Below are 19,238 nucleotides of genomic sequence, written 5' to 3'. Positions count from 1 at the left end.
GGAATGCTACATAAATCTGTAAGTTATTTGCAGAGTGCATGGTTCTACAAGTCAAAATTTGTTGGTTCTTTACATTCCTTCTAGAGGGAAGAATCTCCAGTTGTCTCTTCCAGAGTGCACAGCAGTAGCCTGATGAAACTTCTCTCAGGGGCACTACATGTTGATTGCATGATGTAGAGTCAAACCCAACATTTTCATGGAGTGGTCAGACTTTGAGATACCAAGGTTCTTTCTTGTTCCCAGCTTTCTTGTTTAAGGATGCAGTAAGGCTTATCCTCTTGCTAAGGAGAATTTTTGGTTTGCCAACTGGCTTTTTCTGCTGTCAGTTCTCTGCTCCTTCTTGCTGTACTTGCCTGAAATTTAACTTGCTGTAAATAAGCTGCATTTTACAGTAATGTATATGAAGTATTTATACAGAGAGAAGTGTGGCACAGCAAATCACCTGTTCTTGTGGCAGATAGTAGTTGTCTTCAAAATTACTGCGGTGTCAAAGAAAGCTGTTTACTTATAAATGCAAAATTCCATCTTTTGCCATGGGAAGATACAGAAAAATTAGTGTTTGTCAAGTTGTGAGTGTTTGTACACAGGAGAAATGTGGGAGCTGCTAATTCTGTTTCCCTCTCTTGTCAAATAGATCATCTAAAGCAGCTGGGTGTTTGCAAAAGAAGACCCTGACAGCACACAGATACTAAATCTCTAAATCAAGTTCAACAATGCATTAGAGAGAGCTGCACTGGCTGCACAGAGATTTCACCCTGAAGGATGAACAGTGAAGAAGAGTTTTATGATGCCGTTACGGGTGAGTGATGGGCACAGTGCCAAGGGGAAGAAAACCTCTGTAAATTGCATTGTGTGTATGGTAAGGAGCTGGTGATACATGGCTGTTAATAATAAATCAAAAGTAAACTTAATGTTGGTAAAATTTGTAGTGCTGTCTTCTGAAAAGTAGAAAAGGAAAATTGTAGCTCATGTTCAGGCTTGGAAATGAGGGGTTTTTTTGTTAAAGCTTAATGCCAGTTATTATTTCATTACTATAACAGTCCTTTAGTGGCCAGGTCTTGCTTTCATTTTCTGTGAAAATCAATTTAATACCAGCTTGAGAAGCAGACCTTTTAAAAGGTGAAATATTTCCTGTGGGTTGTTTTTATTGTTATTGTATTCGTGGTTTTTTATTTTAATGGAAAACTTATTCTAAAGAATTCAAGTAGAAAAAATGTTTTTCTAGTCAGAACCAAATTGCTGTAAAAGTATATTTTCAAGATAGGGAGCCAAAAGTCTTTACAATCCTATTTTTTCTGAAAAAGCAAACATGAATCACTTCACACTTGAGCAGTGTATCAAATAGTACTTTGCTCTCAACTAATAAGGATGAATAGTTATTTATAAGAGCTTTAGATGGCTTTAGTGCTAAAATAAAATGCTTGAAGTATTTTAATAAAGAAAAAGGAAATCCTCTTAAAGATCTTAATTTTAAGTATTTCCACTGAAATGTCTCTTGAGAAATCGTGTAGCAGAGGTGGAATGATAAATACTGAGAGTACAGTGGTTAAAGTAAAATCACAGAAATGAAAAGAGAATAACGATTAGTGTGAAAGCTGAAGGAATGGAAGTAGCAAGGTAGATATAAGTGGGTAAGGTAGACTTAGACATGGTTGGTTGGAAATTCATGTGAGGAGTAACCAGAGGGGGCTGGGTGAAGCAGTGTGACTGACAGAAGACTGTACAGGACTTGTCACAACTATGTCACAGAGGAGAGATGGAAATGTGGTTCGTATTCATGCCAGCTGGGAGTCATGGGGACTAGTACTCCAAATTCAACTGTAAAATCAAACCATTGTACCATTAAAATCTTAAACACAGTGGATTGGTTCTGTATGTCATTAGTAATCTTTCAGTTCCAAGAGATTAGGGTCACTGCCATAAATGAACTAGACTTTTTTTTCCACTGAAAAAGGTGTGTAAAGAAATGTGCCTCTAAATATGAAGTCTGTGTTGTACAGCTTTGATGGTGATGCATTCCTTTGTCCCTTGCTGCAGAAGTGTACAGCCCTTGGTGTTTGACTCATCTCCATTTAGACACTCTGGCTTTGTCCTCTTTCCTTTTCTTTTTCCTCTCTACCTCAAAAGGTTGATTCCCCCTGCAAGTGCTCCAGGTGGTGGTGACTGAGCAATTGTGCATGAGCTGTTCTTGTACCTGCAGTCATGGCTGACTCTGCTCAGAACTGGGATGTTCTGTATCAGTTCTTGTGAGCTCCTTGATGGAACTCCTTGTTCCATCCACATCTTATTCTTCCAAAGAGGGGAATGTGCTGGCAGGAGATAAGTTTATACATATATATATATATAAAACATGTGTTTCTTGGAGCCTGGTGCTTGGTTTAAGAGGAGTGCTAAGTTTGGAATACTTTGCTTCAGATTTGTTCTCCCTCAGGATTGTCTGTCTTTAAGGACAGGTCCTCAATCCCTTTCTCCAGCTGGGTGCTTTAGGAGATGCTGACAGTTTGATGAGTTATTTGCACTAGTGAAGTCAGACCTAGTTCTTTGTAGCTGTGTCTTGTCCAGGTCATTCAGAAATGTGATGCCAAGAACAACTGCAAATGGGCCTCTCTGCATTCATGTTTCCTGGCTGCTGATGCCTGTAGTAACTCTCTGCTCCTGTTAACACAGTGGATCTTTCACATGGTGCTTTAGTGAATTTTTTATATGTTAATGGGTCCTGGTAGTGCCTGCCTGTCTCTTAGTTTTTTAATGGTCTGGACATGGTAAGTGTAGATGCAGTACTCCTAGGAGATCAAGTCCACAATCCTAGTCCTTTCTGAGCCAAGATGTGCTTCCAGATTTCTCAGTGAAAACTTCAGGATCTGAGGTTCCAAATTTTGATTAAAAAAAACAGAGAAATTCTCTTGGCAGACTCCTCGGTCTACTCTCTCCAAGGATGCTCTCCTTGTTTTTAGGTCAGATCAGCAGAAGGGCAGAAGCTGCCTTCAGATGTGCTTAATCTGCTCAAAGTCTAGGATTGGGATGTGCCTGCCAGGAAGGAGCACGTTTTCCAGCTGTGTTATAGTGTTGAGATGAAAACAGTGTGTGCCATATATTTCTCTTGTTCCTGTTGAGTCCTGAGCCCTGGTTTCCCCAGAAGGAGATGCAATATGTTCCCAAAGTTCACTGATTTTAGGAATTGGTACTGGAGTTTGTGTCCTATAGGCAGTAAATCAAGCTTTGAGCACTTGGACTCTGTGGGAGTTACTCCAGAATTCTGTAGCACACTCAGCAGCAGCCCAGGTAGTTTCCTGTCTCCTTTAAAGTAGTATGGACTCACTCCTTGAGGCAGTCACAGCTTTTCCATAGTTATTAATTAATGACATCCACTTGTAGAATATGAATCTCTCCTAAGGAGGCCCCTGATTTTTGTAGTGCTGGATTTTACTCCTTGGCTGAGAAGCTTCCTCCTCCTGACACTGTCCCCATCTCATCCAAAATACATGCTCATGGGATATAATTGTGTGCTGTGTGGTTGGGAATCATCCTCCTGGCACATGGTTCTTCCCTGACTGGGTGATGATGGCACTTGTGGAAGTGCAGCATGGACTGGGGTATCGATGAATCAAGGGGATGAATCGAGTTGGTGACAAGGAGTTTACATGGGGGAAGTTTATTTGCAGTCAGAGGTTGTTAACACTGCTGACACTTGACAGTCTTATCTCATGAATGAGTACTCTCCTAAGGAATCTCTTGGGAATGTTACCTGTGATCTCACTTAATTCCAGACATCACAGCTGTCAAGAATCTGATTTTTCTCAGATTCCAGTGGCCGCCTTCTCTGAGGCTGGATCAGGATAAAGGTGGTCAATCCTTAGATGAATTTCAGATTCTTTGAATTTTTCCGTGAGACAAGGAGCATATAGCTTTGATCTATATCACCTTGGGTGTGTTATGTCATCACAGAGTTTGTAAAGACTGTGTGCCATCAGGGACCTCTTTCAGAGCTGTATCCTTCATTGATACTGTCTGGTATCTTTTTGCCAAAGTGTTTTGTGAAGGTGTTGCCACAAAGCAGGAAAATGCCTGGCTGTTTACCAGGGTAATTTATTTTGGAGAACGTTTAAATTTTGCATTTTTAAATATTAGCCTGAAGTTCCATGGAAATGTGTTCTGTGCCCCTGAGGCTCAGTTGCTTCGTCTAGCCAGATGTAGTTGTGAGGGTGTTTCACGTGGGGAGGAGGAAGTGAGGTTGTCTGCCAAACTGATGTTATTTTCATTCTGTCTGGATCAGACTGAATCAATGGCTGGGTAAATATTGCAGATGTTGTGGAAGGCCGACCTGCCTCCATCAGCTACAGCTTGTGACAGTGGACTTATTTTGGAAAGTGGAGAATGGTTCATTTCTGGCAAAGAAAAACAATACCTCTTGCTTCACTGGCTGTCTGCACTTCCAGCATGTTTATGCTATTCCTTATGCCTTTTTAAGGTCTGAAGGCTCTCAGTACCAAGGTGTTTTGATTCCTTTTCTGCCTTGGCTGACAAGACTTTAATTAGTACTCAGGGCAGTTGCTGACTGCCCAAAGGGGAGGTCTCATGTCTCTGTCCATGACTCAGAACCAGGGCTCTGCTGCCTTGGCTCATGTGCAGCACACTCTGAGTGGCCTTGTTTCATTTGCAGGATGTGGAAGAGGAAGGCTAAGAGAACTAAAGTTACTGGCAAGTCACTTTTCTTTAAGCTCTTGAAATAGATTTATGTTGGCACCCAAATGAAGTATTTTACTTTGAAAATTTGAGACTCTTTAAAAGCTTTTGTTTCACTCTTAACACATATAAGTGAAACTTCTGATTAAGCTAATTGTTGATACTTTATTTCTGTCTCTGGTCCCTTATCCTCCTTTTAAATCTCCATTTTTATCCTCACTCCCAGTAGCTTTTCAGTATGAAAACTGTCCTGGAAGTAACTCTTACCTACTCAGTTTCTCAAGTTCAAAGCTGTATTGGCAGCTGGTGTAAGGCTCTTTTTGGAACTTAGAGAAACTACAACAAATCATTTCTGTAAGCTGTTTTTCCTCCAGATCTACTTCCTCTGCATAAAACAGTGTCTGGATAGTTCTTCATAGAACTGTAATACCTAGAACTCCATTGAGAAGCATCTTCTGAAACTTTCTCAATGGGCTTATAGTGGATAAGTCATGTGATGCTAAGGTGGAAAGTGTAGTTGAAAGTCTGTGATTATCTGGCTATGTTCCACAGTGGTTTTGGTTTGTTTTGTTTTTTGGTTTGCTTTTCTTAAAGTAATTAGGTGGAAGTGCAGTCTAATAAAAGCAAATTCACCATTCTGATGTACTTCCTTTTCTGGAGCAGGGATTTAATTTTTGTTGCTTGTCTGCAAGACATTCATTTTGGTTGGCATTTATTTACTCACCAATGACATATTATTGTCCATAAATAATAAATATGCTTGAATCTAAATTTGTTGTGCTTCACAGGAACAGGGCAAAACAGTTCTGAATCTTAGGCAGCAGAAACAGTAATGTGGATAACACAGTGACCATTTGATAGGATATGCAGGATTTCGGGTACAATGTAAAGACTGAAATTACAGTAACGTTTTTCAGAACTATTCCCCTGTAAGCCAGTGGACTATTCCCATTATGAAGCTTTTCTTTTACATTTAGATGTGTTAATCTCTGAAGTGATGCTGCTCCTTGTGTTGTGTGAGCTTGATCAGTTTTTTGGGTGAGGGTACTGTACCAAAAAGCTCTTCCCCCCCCCCCAACTTACAGTTAAGCTAATAAGGTTTTCTGCTGCTTATACTGTAACAGGTTCTAAAAAAAGCTAATATATGGTTAAAAATACTATTCTAAAATAATAAATATTTTGTTGTGAGTTGACTGAAGGCTTTTTTAAGACAGGTGTTTCAGGGTAGTCCTCATTTTAATGATCTGAATCTATATGTGACTGTCATGCTTTCCAATTGTGTACTAAGAGTGCCAAGGTGTGGTTATTGCTGTATAATTCCATTCTTGTGACATCAAAATGTAGGAGACAGGGCAAGACATGACATCACCCATTACACCTGCTGTTTACCAAATAAGATTGTATCACTGGAACTTCCTGGTGCAGTTCTGAATGTTATTGCCATGGACTTGATCCCTGAAAAAAGTGCAGCTTTTTGTTTCTGGAATGTGTACTTTGCATGAATTGCTCTAATACAGTGAAAACAGCCATTGGAGAGGTTAAAATAAAGCCAAGTACTGCTTTGTAAAAAAGCTAATGGCAGAGGATCACAGCATTTTAGTCTATTTAAAATTGAAATAATCTTTGTCACAACTGATTTCTTTACTCCATTAGAGTGTTTACAGGCTTTGTAATGTTTCAGAATCTTTCTGTACCCATAGCTGGACTCTGAGACAGGCCATAGCTGAGTGTGATGGGAACTCTGTACAAAGACAAGGTGCTGCCCAGGTTGTGAAAGCTAGACTGAAAGCAATCTAAAAATCATTAAAATAATGGTTTTAAGGAATGCGTAACATATATCCACATTTAATGTTTCTTTTTGATTCTGATTCTTAAATTGGAAGCTGAAAACGAAAGTCTTTTTTGAAGAAGAACTGATCCCTTTGGCACCCAGAAAGGACTGAATGATCTTAGAATTAATTTCAGCAATTATGTTCCTTTTTTACAGTGATTGATCAGCAGAGTATTCTGTTGTAGTGTTGTGGCAGTTGTGAAGCATTGTATTAATGGATCATTTTAGGGTGCTCTGTGGTGATGCTGTTGTGGCTTACAAGTGGTTTGTTTCTGCAGCCAGTCTGGGTAGCAGCACAGTGGAGAGGCATCTTGATGTTGATTGAGAGCAAGAGCAGGTGTAGAGGTACACAGAATGCTTTAAAAATCTTATTCAAATCCACATGCAAAAATTGTCATTATTGATATTACTTTGTGTGTCATTTTTTGTGACTAAAAATCATTAGGCTGGAATCTTGGATTGTTGATTTAGTCCAACTTTTACTTAGGGCTGCTTGTTAACACAGGTTTTAATGTTAACACAGGTTTGTGTCCTACAGATTCCTGCTGGTTTAACATTTTTGGATGTTGCTGCAAGCTGGGTTTGGTTACAATGGTGTTTCCAGTACAAGTGGATGGATTTGGGACATAGGAAATGCAGCCACCTCCTGCAGGTCAGGCTGTGGGTCACTTGTAGAGCTCAGGGAATGGTTCATCCTGGTGTCCACATGTTCCTCTTACAACCATTAGGGAAGTGTGAGATGGTTTGCACGTATGGGTGGCAAAGAGAAGTTCAATATCCTACATTTCTGTGGTTCCAGTTGTCTGGATGTGTGCCCCTGCATTGTGAAATTGGCATTTTCTCTTCTCTTTTTTTTCTTTTTCTCCTTGCCTATTAGCAGTGTATGTTTAATTTATTTGAGGTCTTTGAGGAAAACTGCATAACTGAAACAAATTACTATAATTACACTGCAGCTCTGAAAAAGAGACAACGCAGCTAATCTGATCAGGAGCTACTCGAGAGCTTTTAAGAGTCTAAATTAGTTTTATATTCAGCAGTGTGAAAAATGATAATTCTTGATTCTAATGCAATAGTTGGCTGATAATGCTCCTGGAAATTAGGTCACTTAATAAGGGTTTTTACTCTGATACTCTTTGAAATAAACTAACCTAGTCTAAGTGTACTTCAGGTTTGAGACTTGCCAAGTGTGAATGGCACTCTGTGGCATGGTAAGGTTCCTAAGAAAACTGTTGCCTTTTGGTTTTTGTACAGGCTTTGATTCTGACAATTCTTCAGGAGACTTTTCAGAAGCGAATCATAAAGTTCCAGAAATGCTTGATCTAGATCCACACCAAAGCAGTAGGACTGGAAAGCATAATGGAGAGACAGAGATACAAGAAAATGGGATTAAGAGACACAGGTAAACACATAGAACTGCACAGGAGATGAGAGGTGGGCATGTGCTGGCTCATACCTTTTTTTGGGGCATTGCTGTTCCCATGGGAGAGGATAATTCTCTGGGATTGGAAAGTCATTTCACATGTGTGCTTCCTGTGCCAGGTCTGGGGTAATGCTTTGCTTCCTTTAGAAGTTGCTTCAATAGAAAAGAAAATGGCTTGTTTTTCAATGGGCTGAAAATGACAGTTGGATTTTTTTTGTTCCATTGCAGGACATCGTTACCTGCCCCAATGTTTTCTAGAAGTGATTTTAGTGTGTGGAGCATATTAAAAAAATGCATTGGACTGGTAAGTTAGCTTGGATGAAACATCTGTGCTAGATCTCCTAATGTAAGTTAATAAATTTTATTGTTTAAACATCAAGACACAGAATAATACCTGGTACATTTTCCTTTTTTTTTTTTTTTTTTTTTTTTGGCTAGGAAACAATTTTAAAATGCAACTCTAAAAATCTCAGTGTTTGTTTATTGTCAGTACTATTTTCACATCTTCTTTAGCTCTTTTAGAATGTGGATTGGCATTTCTGAAGCTGTCCTTTAAGAACTAGACTAAAGCCATTAAAGTATAGTCAAATATGTTTGATTGACAAAAAAACATTACTTTCCTTTTTTTTTTATTCTTTATTTAGCAAAATGTGATTTAGGACTTTTTTTTTAAATTAACTCATATCATCTGGAAGATACAGTTGTTCTCTCAAAACTTCTTTTGGTGGGATGAGTGACCTATCTACTCAAACCTTTTGCTTGGACCAAATCAGTTTAAGTTAGTTCAGGTTAACATTTTTCTCCCCTTGCCTGTGCCAAGGTAAGGAAAATGTTGTATTAACTTCATCTGGTGGCATTCTGCTTTCTGCTAAGTTTTAATCACTTATATAAATGTTTTAATGCTCAGTCATGAGTACAACTTTGTAATTAAACAGCCAAATTTGCTTGGGTGTAGTAAAACAGTAAACTGGGCAGTTGGAAATCTGTGTGAAGTTCTTGTCTGTCTTGTATCCACATGGGAAACCAGAAACAGTCTGACACAAATAACAGGTTGCTTAAGCCACTAAAATCTGTTAGAGCAATTCAGGTATTATTCTTTATGTAACTGTTCCTTTCAGAAAATAATTTGTGGTTGCTGCAGTACAGCAGATAGATTTTAGGCAAATAAGCATATGAGGTTTTCCAAGGAGTGTGTGGAACTTCAGTATCAGCACAGAGCTGTTTGGCACATTATTGCTGCTACCTAGGGAAATTTGAACCTCTCCTGCTTTACACAGACCACAGCAGAGAAGGTAACATTCTCTGTGAATTTATTAGGTTAGCTGGATCAATGTTTTGTGCTGTTATTTCAGATTGTAAATAGGGTTCTGCAGTGCTTCCAGCCCTTTTCAGCTGTAGCACTTGGAGGTCTGCTACAGACTTGCCAAATATCCTTTGAGGAATACTATAAATAAACTCACCCACCACTTATTTTCTAGATTCTTGTTGTTGCCAGTTATTAACTTAGTTTTGTGTCTAAGAAGTTAACCTGCCCTTTGGTTATGTAGGAGCTGTCCAAGATTACTATGCCCATTGTCTTCAACGAGCCCTTGAGTTTCCTTCAAAGGATAACAGAATATATGGAGCATATATACCTCATCAGTAAGGCTTGTAGTCATGCAGATCCCTTGGAAAGAATGCAGGTAAGAGCTCCCACTACTTTCTGGGTAATTAGCAAGCAAGTTTTTTTTTCTCCCAGTCTTTAAGACAGTTTTTCACTTGAGCGTATTTCTTTCTTGGGGGCTACTATAAGAATGCTCAATTTGTCTGGCTAGATGAGTTTCTTCTTTCATAGTGGCTGTGTCAAATATTTGTGACACTTTGGCCCTCCATGCTGTACACAGAGTTTGAAAGTGCCACAACTGATCATGCCCAAAGATGTCAACTCATTTCTTTAACTGTGACTCTTTTTGTGGGTTTACGTGTTGCGAGGATGAAATCTTGACTTTATCTCACTCTAAATTTCTTTGTTGAGTGGCCTCATGATTTCGAAATTCCAGGATGAAAGATTGTTGTGACAGAGACAAATTTACCACTCTTTTCTTCTCTGAAACTGGTTGTTATTGGGAGCAGGATGCAGTACCTGGCTGGTCTCACAGGAAGTGAATATGGTGACACCTGTGTGCATCAGGTTATGCTGGTGTTGCTCACAGTTCTGGTTTTGTTTAAGTGGAACTGGAGTGTTTATCTTGGATCCTGTGTTTGTGTGGTTCATGCCTCTGTTTCCCAGCCTTCAGGAACTCCTCAGTGTCACCTGAACCTGCTGGCCTGGTTCAAGAAATCTCATCTATGCTAGAAACAGTTCTTACCTGGCACTAGGAGAGTGAGGCTCTGTTCCCAATCAGCTGGGGGTGAGGGGCAGTCGAAGTGGGGGGGATAGTAGATTTAAAAAAACAGGGTGATCTTCTAGAAGGAGGTGAGGCAGAATTTACCTCAGACAGTAATTCCTGTTAGAAATGAGATTCTTAGTAAGTGCTTCTATTTCCCCACTGACTTACAAATGTTTTTGCCTTAAGCCATATAAAGCAATTCCTTTTTGTAATAATAAATACTGTAATGTGCAACAAATAAAGTATGTTAAACTTAGATTTTTAATGCACTATTCTCATAACAATGTGTTCTTAATTTGCTTACAGGCTGTAGCTGCTTTTGCAGTTTCTGCTGTAGCTTCTCAGTGGGAGAGAACTGGCAAACCATTTAACCCACTGTTAGGAGAAACTTATGAATTAACCAGGTAGTAGTTACTTTAAACTGGGAGCTGGGGCTGTTTGTGTTCTTGAGTTAGCAGACTGGTTTGGTTGTAGTAAAATAGCACTAAAGTATATTTCTGGGTATACCTAAAATTCTTTTCCTCAAACTATCTCAGAATTTCTGAGAAGTTGTTATGAAAGCTAATAATTGTATTTCTAACTTTAGCCAGAGTATTCTGTGAATTATTTACTGAAAAATTGGTTCATGTTCTTCCACCAAAAACACTTCCTGAGCAGACACTAGTAATTGATTTAAATACTGTTTTGTTGATCATGTCAGATAGAGAAATTAGTCTGAAGGATTTTAACTTCCTCAAATAAATGGGTGATATGTCTGCAGTACAGCAAAGAATTTTCAGTCAGACCTTTCCATGTTGCCCAAAGGGTTTCTGTAATTTCATGAGTTATTTCAGTGAAACTTCTTCAGGTGCCTTTCTGGGTAGAAATCTGGTTTGGGGTATAAAAAGAAAGTGTTCAGCGTAGAAATCCTTTCATTTCATTAATTGTAAATGTGCCACAGATCTAGAAAAGTCTCACCTTCAGTTTAATCTAAAAATACTTCACTTTTTTTAAGTATCAACTCTTGTCTCTTGCAATGTTAAAAATATGCTTAGTGTTTAATGCTCTTTTTTTGTTGTTGCCAGGGAGGACTTAGGATTTAGGTTTATATCTGAACAAGTCAGCCACCACCCACCTATTAGTGCATTTTATTCTGAAGGCCTCAATAAGGACTTCATATTTCATGGATCAATCTATCCCAAACTAAAATTCTGGGGAAAGAGTATAGAGGCAGAGCCTCGGGGAACAATTACTTTGGAGCTTCTGAAGTGAGTATGAGAAATAAGTAACTTTTTTTTACTTATTGTAATAATCCTGTTGGCTTTTCAGAGGTGATCACCTAAAAACCCCTTGCTGAAGAGGTTGTAAGAATTGATTTACAAGTTAACTTTCACTGCTTAATTTCAGACCTGTTTTTTTAAATTTGTGTTATGCTTCCATAGCTGTAGCAATTTGACCCAGTTTCTCCACCATGAAAATTAGCATTTCTTACAAATTGGTTGCTAGTGAGAGCTAGTTCTGTGGAGGCATGTAAAATTTAAATACAGGGGTCAAATTCTCTTACTGGGCTGTTGACACTCATCTAAGTTTTCAGTATTGCTGTTGGTTTTGGTGGTTTGTGTGGAAGGAGTTATCTCACAAGAACTGTTCTGTGTGGTAAGGGAGCAGGAGAAACTTGTCAGGATTGCCACTTGCAGAGAAGGATCAGCTTCCTACTGTAATCAAGAATGTCTCTCCAGCTTGCTCCCAGGCTTGTCTCTCATAAATTATGTGATGTCCCACGAGTTGTTCTGTGTCCTAGTGGCACAAAGACTCTGGAGCTTTCCCAAATGGGACATGAGGATGCACTAGAACAGTTGCAAATAAAGTATTCTACATTTGGTGCTTTTATAAAAAGCCTTTCTAAGGCCTAACTCTGAGGTGGTTTTGAAATGTTGACTTAAGAAAGTTCTGGACATTTGGTTTCTATAAAAAAACAACTTGCCTCCCATAGCAAGCACTTGCCTCCCATAGCTCCTGTACTTTCTTTGGAAGTAGTTTAATTTTTCAGCTGTTGACATCTAATATTCCAAAGTTCATAAAAGTATGAACTGGTCTTGGAGATAAATGGTGATGGAAATAAAGGAAATTTCTTCTTGAATGTAGAAGGAACTGAGAATGTTAGTGCAGAATGCAGGTGTTGCCAAAATAATGTTTGTTTTCTTCGAGAACCTTTTTTTAGAAGACTATTAAAATTCTTGCTGAGTCTAATCAAGGCTGAGATTTCAACTGGAATATAAACAGTTAAAGCATTTATTTTAAATAATTGCTTCAAGTTAGAAGCAGAAGTTCAAGTCAAATTTTGAGCCTCTCAGTGTTGTGATTCAGACCATTCTATTGCTTTGAGGAGTCTGAGAACTGCTCAAGGCTTGAGTGAACAAGAAGTTGTTTGGAAAGCAAAGCTGTGAGTCAGTATTAAATTGTGCCTTTATATTAACCATGACTATTTTTCAGAGCTTTAGAAGACACTTTTCTCTCACTTCTCCAGTACAAAAAGTGCTTCAGTTCATCAGCCCTGATCATAAATGCTTTGTGTTGTGTTTTGGTTTATGCTGTAAAGCTTCTGGTGTCAGAATAGTTCAGGAATAAAACTATGTTTAAAGGCTGAGGGATGAATTTGAGGGATTCTGGTATTTTTCCCCCCAGCTGAAGAGTAGGCATTGTTCTAAATGACTCCTTGAAGAAAAGGAGCTATGGGAAATAGTGAGACTTCAATGATCTGTAATTTCTCTGTACTGGAAAATGACAGATGGCTTAGAAATATTGCATTGGAGTGTTCTCTCCATACTCACTGAAGTAGAAGACAATTTTTACAAAGGACACTGCTTTTTCTGTATTTTCTGTTGAAACAAAGTTTACAAGCTTTTCTAGGATGGATTGATTGCCACCAGATAACTTCTGTATTTCCCTTACCAGTGTGGAAGGATGAGTATGAATAGATGGCTTTGACTCTGCTAGTGACAGTAGGGACCCTGTTGTTTAACTTCTTGATCATTTATGGAATTATGTCTTTAAAGGATTTAGAATCTGTTAATTCACCTTTAAAAGCTTTTCACAAGAAAATAAACCAAAAACAAAACCAAGTGGAAAATGAATTCTAGGATTTTTTCCCTTCTTCTCAATAAATTTTTGGGTAAAGATGGAATTGAGCAGAATTTTTAGAATTGAACTGAATTTTAAAATGTCATGTTTGTGGAGCTTGCTATAGTGCTGTTATGTCCCACTAGTGTTAAGCAGCCAACTAAAAAAGAGCAAAAACCACTTACACCCCCAGAATTACCTTCATTGGCAGTGGAACAGGCCTCAAATACTGATGTTGTGACATGTTTGTGGAAACCACTTATGCAATATACTGCTGCTGCAGCAATTGAATAGAAGACACTTAGGCATTAGTTTGTTAGTCTGGTTCTCCTGCAAATACTATGTTTTACCATTAAAACTTGAAATATGCAAATAGAAAAGATGAATTCCTGGACTGCTCTTTATGTTGAGCTGAAATTTGTAATCCAAAGCACAGCAACTTTAAAACTCATACGAGATGGGAGAGGAATGAGGGCAGTATCATGTTATTAACTTGCACTAATGTTTGGATGCAGCACATTGTTGGCTTCTAAAGAAAAGTCTGTTTCTCTTCTCTTTTGAAGCTTAGTGCTGGCTGTTCAGAGGAGTGCTAAATATTTTGCCTGCCATGAACAGAATTGAAAACAGTCTTCGGTCTCAAGCTCAAGCAAATGATTTCTTTCTCTTCTCTCCTTGACAGGCACAATGAAGCTTACACATGGACAAATCCAACCTGCTGTGTACATAATGTAATTATTGGTAAACTGTGGTTAGAGCAGTACGGAGTGGTAGAAATTGTAAATCACAGGTAATGCTGATCATGAACCCAGGGGCTCTAGGGATTGGTGTGGTCATTTGTGTTACAGAGCAGATTTTGAATTTTGTCAGACACGGGAAGCTTTGTTTTGTAGCTCCAAAGTCTTGTGGGGTTTTTTTTGTCTTTTTGTGGGGTTGTTTCTTTTCCCAACAAATGCAAACTCTCCCTAGGCCTGGGCTTACTATCATAATATTATTAATGAAAAGGCACAAAGGCAGATGGCCTATGGAGAGCAAAGGTTTTACTTTTGTGAGTTACCCATCCAAATTCAGGCCCATTACCAGAGAACAGAAATTAAACTCCAGAACCATTAAATATAATAATTGCCAGAGGCAGATTGGACCTCCATGGTATTGATTGTGATTTGTCACTTTTTTTAGTTTAGATAATGGAGAATGTCTTAAATTAAGGGCATAGCACAGAAAAATGACTGCAGAGTTGGGAAATGTGAACTTAGAGAGCATTGACTGCTCTGCCAACTGCCTGTTTCAGAGCTTTTTACTTGTATAAAATAAATCACCTTCTGAATGATGAGGGGAGTAATTCTGTGAGAAGTATTACTCCTGCACACATTGCTCTGTCAATAAATGAGAGCTTCAATCCAGCAAGCTGCTGTTTGATACTTCTCATAGCATCAAACATTTAATCCTGTCTCCTGTATTTGCACAAAATTTGTTAGTTCTGTGGAATTTTGAAATTTGTCTGCCATTTTTAATGCCCTGGTCAGGTAATAAACCATAGTTAAATAAAAAAATATATATGTGTATATAACTAACCACTAGCTAACTAACTATATTTAAAAAGCTAAATAAGGTAAAATAAATTTTCTGCTGTATTTAGGGGTTTGCCTCTCTAAGCATGTACTTATTTCCTCCACAGTACTGGAGATAAATGTGTCCTTAATTTTAAACCGTGTGGACTGTTTGGGAAAGAACTTCACAGAGTAGAGGGATACATCCAGGACAAGCAGTAAGTGATAATGGCCTCCTCTTGGTGTCTCTGTTTTGGAACACTGGGGCATTTCTTTTGCTGGCATAGTGACCACACCAATGTGACTTTAAAGTTGATAGCAATGTGGTTTGTAACCCATTTTTGTTCTCTGTGTCAGTATTAAACCCCCTGATTCCAGGATGATCATATTTAAGCATTATTAGAAAAACTCTCCAGTCTGGGTTTTGGAAATAAAGGGAAGATGCAGAGTAGGTGCAAATAATTTGCTATTGTGCAGTCATAATTCCAGTCTTCAGTTTAAAATAATGAGAATGTGGTTGTTAGAAGTTTTTGATCAACCCAAACCTGTTTTGTGACTCTGAGTCTCTGTGTTATAATTGGCTTTCATGTACCCACATTCATTTAACAGTGGCAAAAGCATGTGACTGTCATGAGGATCTGTTCTGGAGGGCTGGGACGAGCTGAAACCTTTACTTTGCCTATCAAACATCTGTGTTGTCTAGGAATCACCCATTCTGTGATTCTGTGAAATCTGCAAGTAGAAACATAAAATGCAGTGAAGTAGGAAGCTGAGTATTTAATATAGATAAGAATGTGCAAGGCTTGGCTTAGCAGGCTCAATCAGAAGGAAGAGCTCAGTGTCCTTTGCTTTCTCTGCAGCAGGAAGAAGCTGTGTGTGATCTATGGCAAGTGGACAGAATGTTTGTGGTGCACTGATCCCACAACCTACGAGACCTACAAAAAGAGTGAGAAGAGAGGCAGTGAGCAGAAGAAGAAGTCGGTAAGGTGAAGGATTCTTTAGGAAGAAAAGATTCTGAAATGTCAGAAATGAAATCAGAACATTTTATTTAGGGGAATGAAGGGTTAAAACTGTCATTTGGTAGGAGTTGGACAGGGCAGTGAGAAGGCACTTGGCACTCTCTTTGCAAGCTGTAGTGTGAGCTGCTGGCATGGAAGGGAGCTCGTAGGAATGGTGTCTGCTGGAGATTGGTCAAAGAGAAATCATCAGATGAGCCCCCAAGCTCATGTTGTCCAATCCTTGAATGAGGGAAGTGGCTCTACTGCCAACTCCAGCAGTAAAATAATTGGATTTGGGCAGTAAAGGCAGTAATAATTTTTTAAAATCAGATGTGCTTTTTGGTGATGCAGATTTTCAGAACTTGTGATGTAGAAAATCTTTACAACAAACAGGTCTGTCAGTGTCAGTCTGTCACTGCTTACATGTGTAAGCAGTGTCAAGGAAATTGCTGTCAAAACCTCAGTGTCACATGGAAAATGGGAAATATTGTATGGTTCAGCAGAGGACTTTGGGCTTCCTTATATCAACAGTTACTCACTGAAAATGAAAAGTTAAACAGAAGCTAATCACTCTTGATATTAAAAGTATTCACATCAGAAGAATCTAGAGCAGCAACAGGCCTTGCTTTTGTCTCTGGATTCCATCATGGTACAGGCTTGTATTCTGACTCTTTTAAAAAAAATAATAAGGTTCTGTTCATCTTAAGAAAATCAACTCTTTCTTTCCTTCCTTCCTTCCTTCCTGTTCAGACTATATTTAGATGGGGAACTGTCTAATAGTAAACCAGATGTTGACATGGAAAGTAGCCTAGAAGTGTCTTTTTAAATAACAAATACTCAAATCAAATGATTGAAATTAGACTCAACCATATTGAGCTGTTTTCTAGTGTATAAAACAGGCCCTGTTTAACCTAGTAGGGTATTTTTGGTTGAAACAAATGAGCCATGTCAGAGAGGGCAGAAAGAAAATAGAAAGGGGGTGGGAGTGAGAAAAACTGTTACTGTCACTGCAGGATGTTATTGCCTCAAACTTCCCTTCTGGTTGTTGTGGTTTTAAATAGGTTCTCATGGTGAGATCCTCTAAAATTCCACAATGCTGCTGTCTGTGTCCTGCAGCAGTCAGATTCTCTCAGATTCTGAGAGCAACCTCCTGAACCGCTGTGGAGTTTTATATGTGCAGCACAGCAGTGCAGCTGGTAACAAAGGAACTTTGAAGGAAAGTCACTGTATTCATAAACTTAAGGACACAATCTTCACAGTGAGAAAACTGGCAGTGATAATGTGATTGGAGTCTGGATCAGAGTGAAATGAGGGCCTGTCTTTTTTTTTAACCGCACACCTGAATGTTTTGCAAATGTGAAGTGTTATCCAAAAACAGGTGTGCCCTATTTATGACTTAAGAACTAACTTGAGAGCTGGTTTAAATTTCAGTCTCTGCTCATTTGCACCTGAAGAAATAATGGTCATGTGAGGTGAAATTAAGCTATGGCATAAGATAGGAGGGAAGCTGGAGAAAACACTTCAGAAAGACATTAATGTATTATTATTACTATTACTGATTTAAGTTTTCTTTAAATGTTGGGAGACTATTCAGGGATATCAGGAGCAAGACAATATTAAAGATGAGAGGGATTGTATGCAGAGTGAGGAAAAGCAAACAGGAGGGATGAGGCAGAAGTTCAGGAGTGTTGAGTATCTCAAATGTGAACAGATTCTCCAGAATCCTAAATTAAACCATCCAATGTTCCTTTGTTCCTCTGCCAAATGTTATCTCTGTTTCAGAGTGAAGAAGATATTAAATCTGAAAATGATGAGGCTGATGATATGCCAGAGGTTCAAGACACAGTGCAGTTCATACCAGGAAGTAAATTGCTTTGGAGAATAAACTGCAGGCCACCAAACTCATCACAGGTAACTGTTCCAATTAACCTGTGCCTTGCTCTTGCTGGTGACTTATCCAGGGGAACATGAATCATGGTCCAGGGCACCTTGTTGCAGTGTCACTCCTTGGCCCTGGACCAGGCTCTGGCAGTTCTTGCTGCACTGAAATTACACTCCAGCAAGCTCTGCTCTGGTCCTGTGCTGAAAGCAGCCCTGCTGTGCCTGAGCTCAAGGAATGCATGGTCTGAGTGCAGCTGGGAGTCTGGGGACTTAGGTTAATGTTAATGGGAGATCTTTGCACTGAGAGTGGCTAGAATATGGGTACACATTCCCTTCTGCTGGCCCTGCTGCTCCAAGACAAGCTGCCACAGGGAGCAGTAACTGGGCAGCTGGATATTAATTCCCACAGTTTCAACAAGACTTTTTGGTCTTTTAGGTGTGGGTGATTTTGTTTTGCTTTCTCTTAAAAATCATGATGTTAAATATCAATATTGTAGAAGATCTGCCTTAATCCTCACAAGCAAAGACTGCTAAAAAATGAAACTGTGATTTCTGTCCCCATCTGCCATTTCTTGTTCCTCCCTTCCAACAAAAATTCCAGCTGGTGTTATATGAATCTAACCTTGTCTTCAGGACAGCTGGTAGGGGTTTGACTCAGCAATTTCTCTTGGAAGTTTTTTTGTATCCATTCATTGTAGGGATCCCAGCACTGCTTTGCTGGAATAACTTGTGTGTTCTCTTTAATTTGCTTTTCAGATGTACAATTTCACCAGTTTTGCTGTGAGCCTCAATGAGCTGGAGACGGGCATGGAAGCGATCCTGGCTCCCACGGACTGCCGGCTCCGCCCAGATATCAGGAACATGGAGAATGGGAACATGGGTATGTGTTTGCTGCAGGGCATGCTTGCACGTAATTTTTGGGAGGGATGGCTGAAGGGAGGTCAATGCAAGAAGCAGTCTTCACTTTCTTGTTCCCAGAGCAGCCTTAAGTCTTTTTTATCCTGTGTACTGAACATGCTTTTGAACAGTGTATGATGTTCTCCCCAGAAGAACCTGGGAGAGCAGATGCATCCCTGGATCCCAGGGCTGCTATCCTGTGTTATGATGTGTTTGCATATTTGTTAGCTTGGGAAGAGCTGCAGACATGCTCCCCTTGCTCTGGAGTTTGTCTGGAGAGATGTGGTGAGCAGACGTGCTCTGCTGTTCTGGAGTTTGTCACAGGAAACACACGGCCAAACAGTGAAAAAAATCACTCTCTCTGTTATGCCTAATCTGAGTTCATCCCTGCTGCCTCAGTGCAGTGTTTCTGAGAGAGAAAACACCAACATTCCAGTTTCAGCTCTGTGTTTGTAGCAGCAACTTTCCTGAAACTATTTTTAGGTTTTTGTTGCTGAAGACTGTGTACAGTAA

General features: G+C 39.2%; 1 protein-coding gene across 1 annotated transcript in view; it reads left to right on the top strand.

Annotated features, from left to right (window-relative positions):
• OSBPL2 (oxysterol binding protein like 2) overlaps positions 1–19,238 on the top strand; it is a 33,054-nt gene that overhangs the window by 9,760 nt on the left and 4,056 nt on the right. The window contains exons 3-13 of the mRNA XM_062505295.1: positions 635–799; positions 7,766–7,913; positions 8,163–8,238; positions 9,482–9,616; positions 10,610–10,707; positions 11,368–11,550; positions 14,082–14,189; positions 15,078–15,167; positions 15,810–15,930; positions 17,730–17,858; positions 18,585–18,708. Of these exons, the coding sequence (XP_062361279.1) occupies positions 763–799; positions 7,766–7,913; positions 8,163–8,238; positions 9,482–9,616; positions 10,610–10,707; positions 11,368–11,550; positions 14,082–14,189; positions 15,078–15,167; positions 15,810–15,930; positions 17,730–17,858; positions 18,585–18,708 (1,249 nt within the window). The 5' untranslated portion in view covers positions 635–762. The remainder of the gene's footprint in view (positions 1–634; positions 800–7,765; positions 7,914–8,162; positions 8,239–9,481; positions 9,617–10,609; positions 10,708–11,367; positions 11,551–14,081; positions 14,190–15,077; positions 15,168–15,809; positions 15,931–17,729; positions 17,859–18,584; positions 18,709–19,238) is intronic.

Source organism: Cinclus cinclus, chromosome 18 (assembly GCF_963662255.1).
Source record: "Cinclus cinclus chromosome 18, bCinCin1.1, whole genome shotgun sequence".
NCBI lineage: Eukaryota > Metazoa > Chordata > Aves > Passeriformes > Cinclidae > Cinclus > Cinclus cinclus.
The sequence above is the reverse complement of the archived record's forward strand: the minus strand, read 5'-3'. Positions and strand labels throughout refer to the sequence as shown.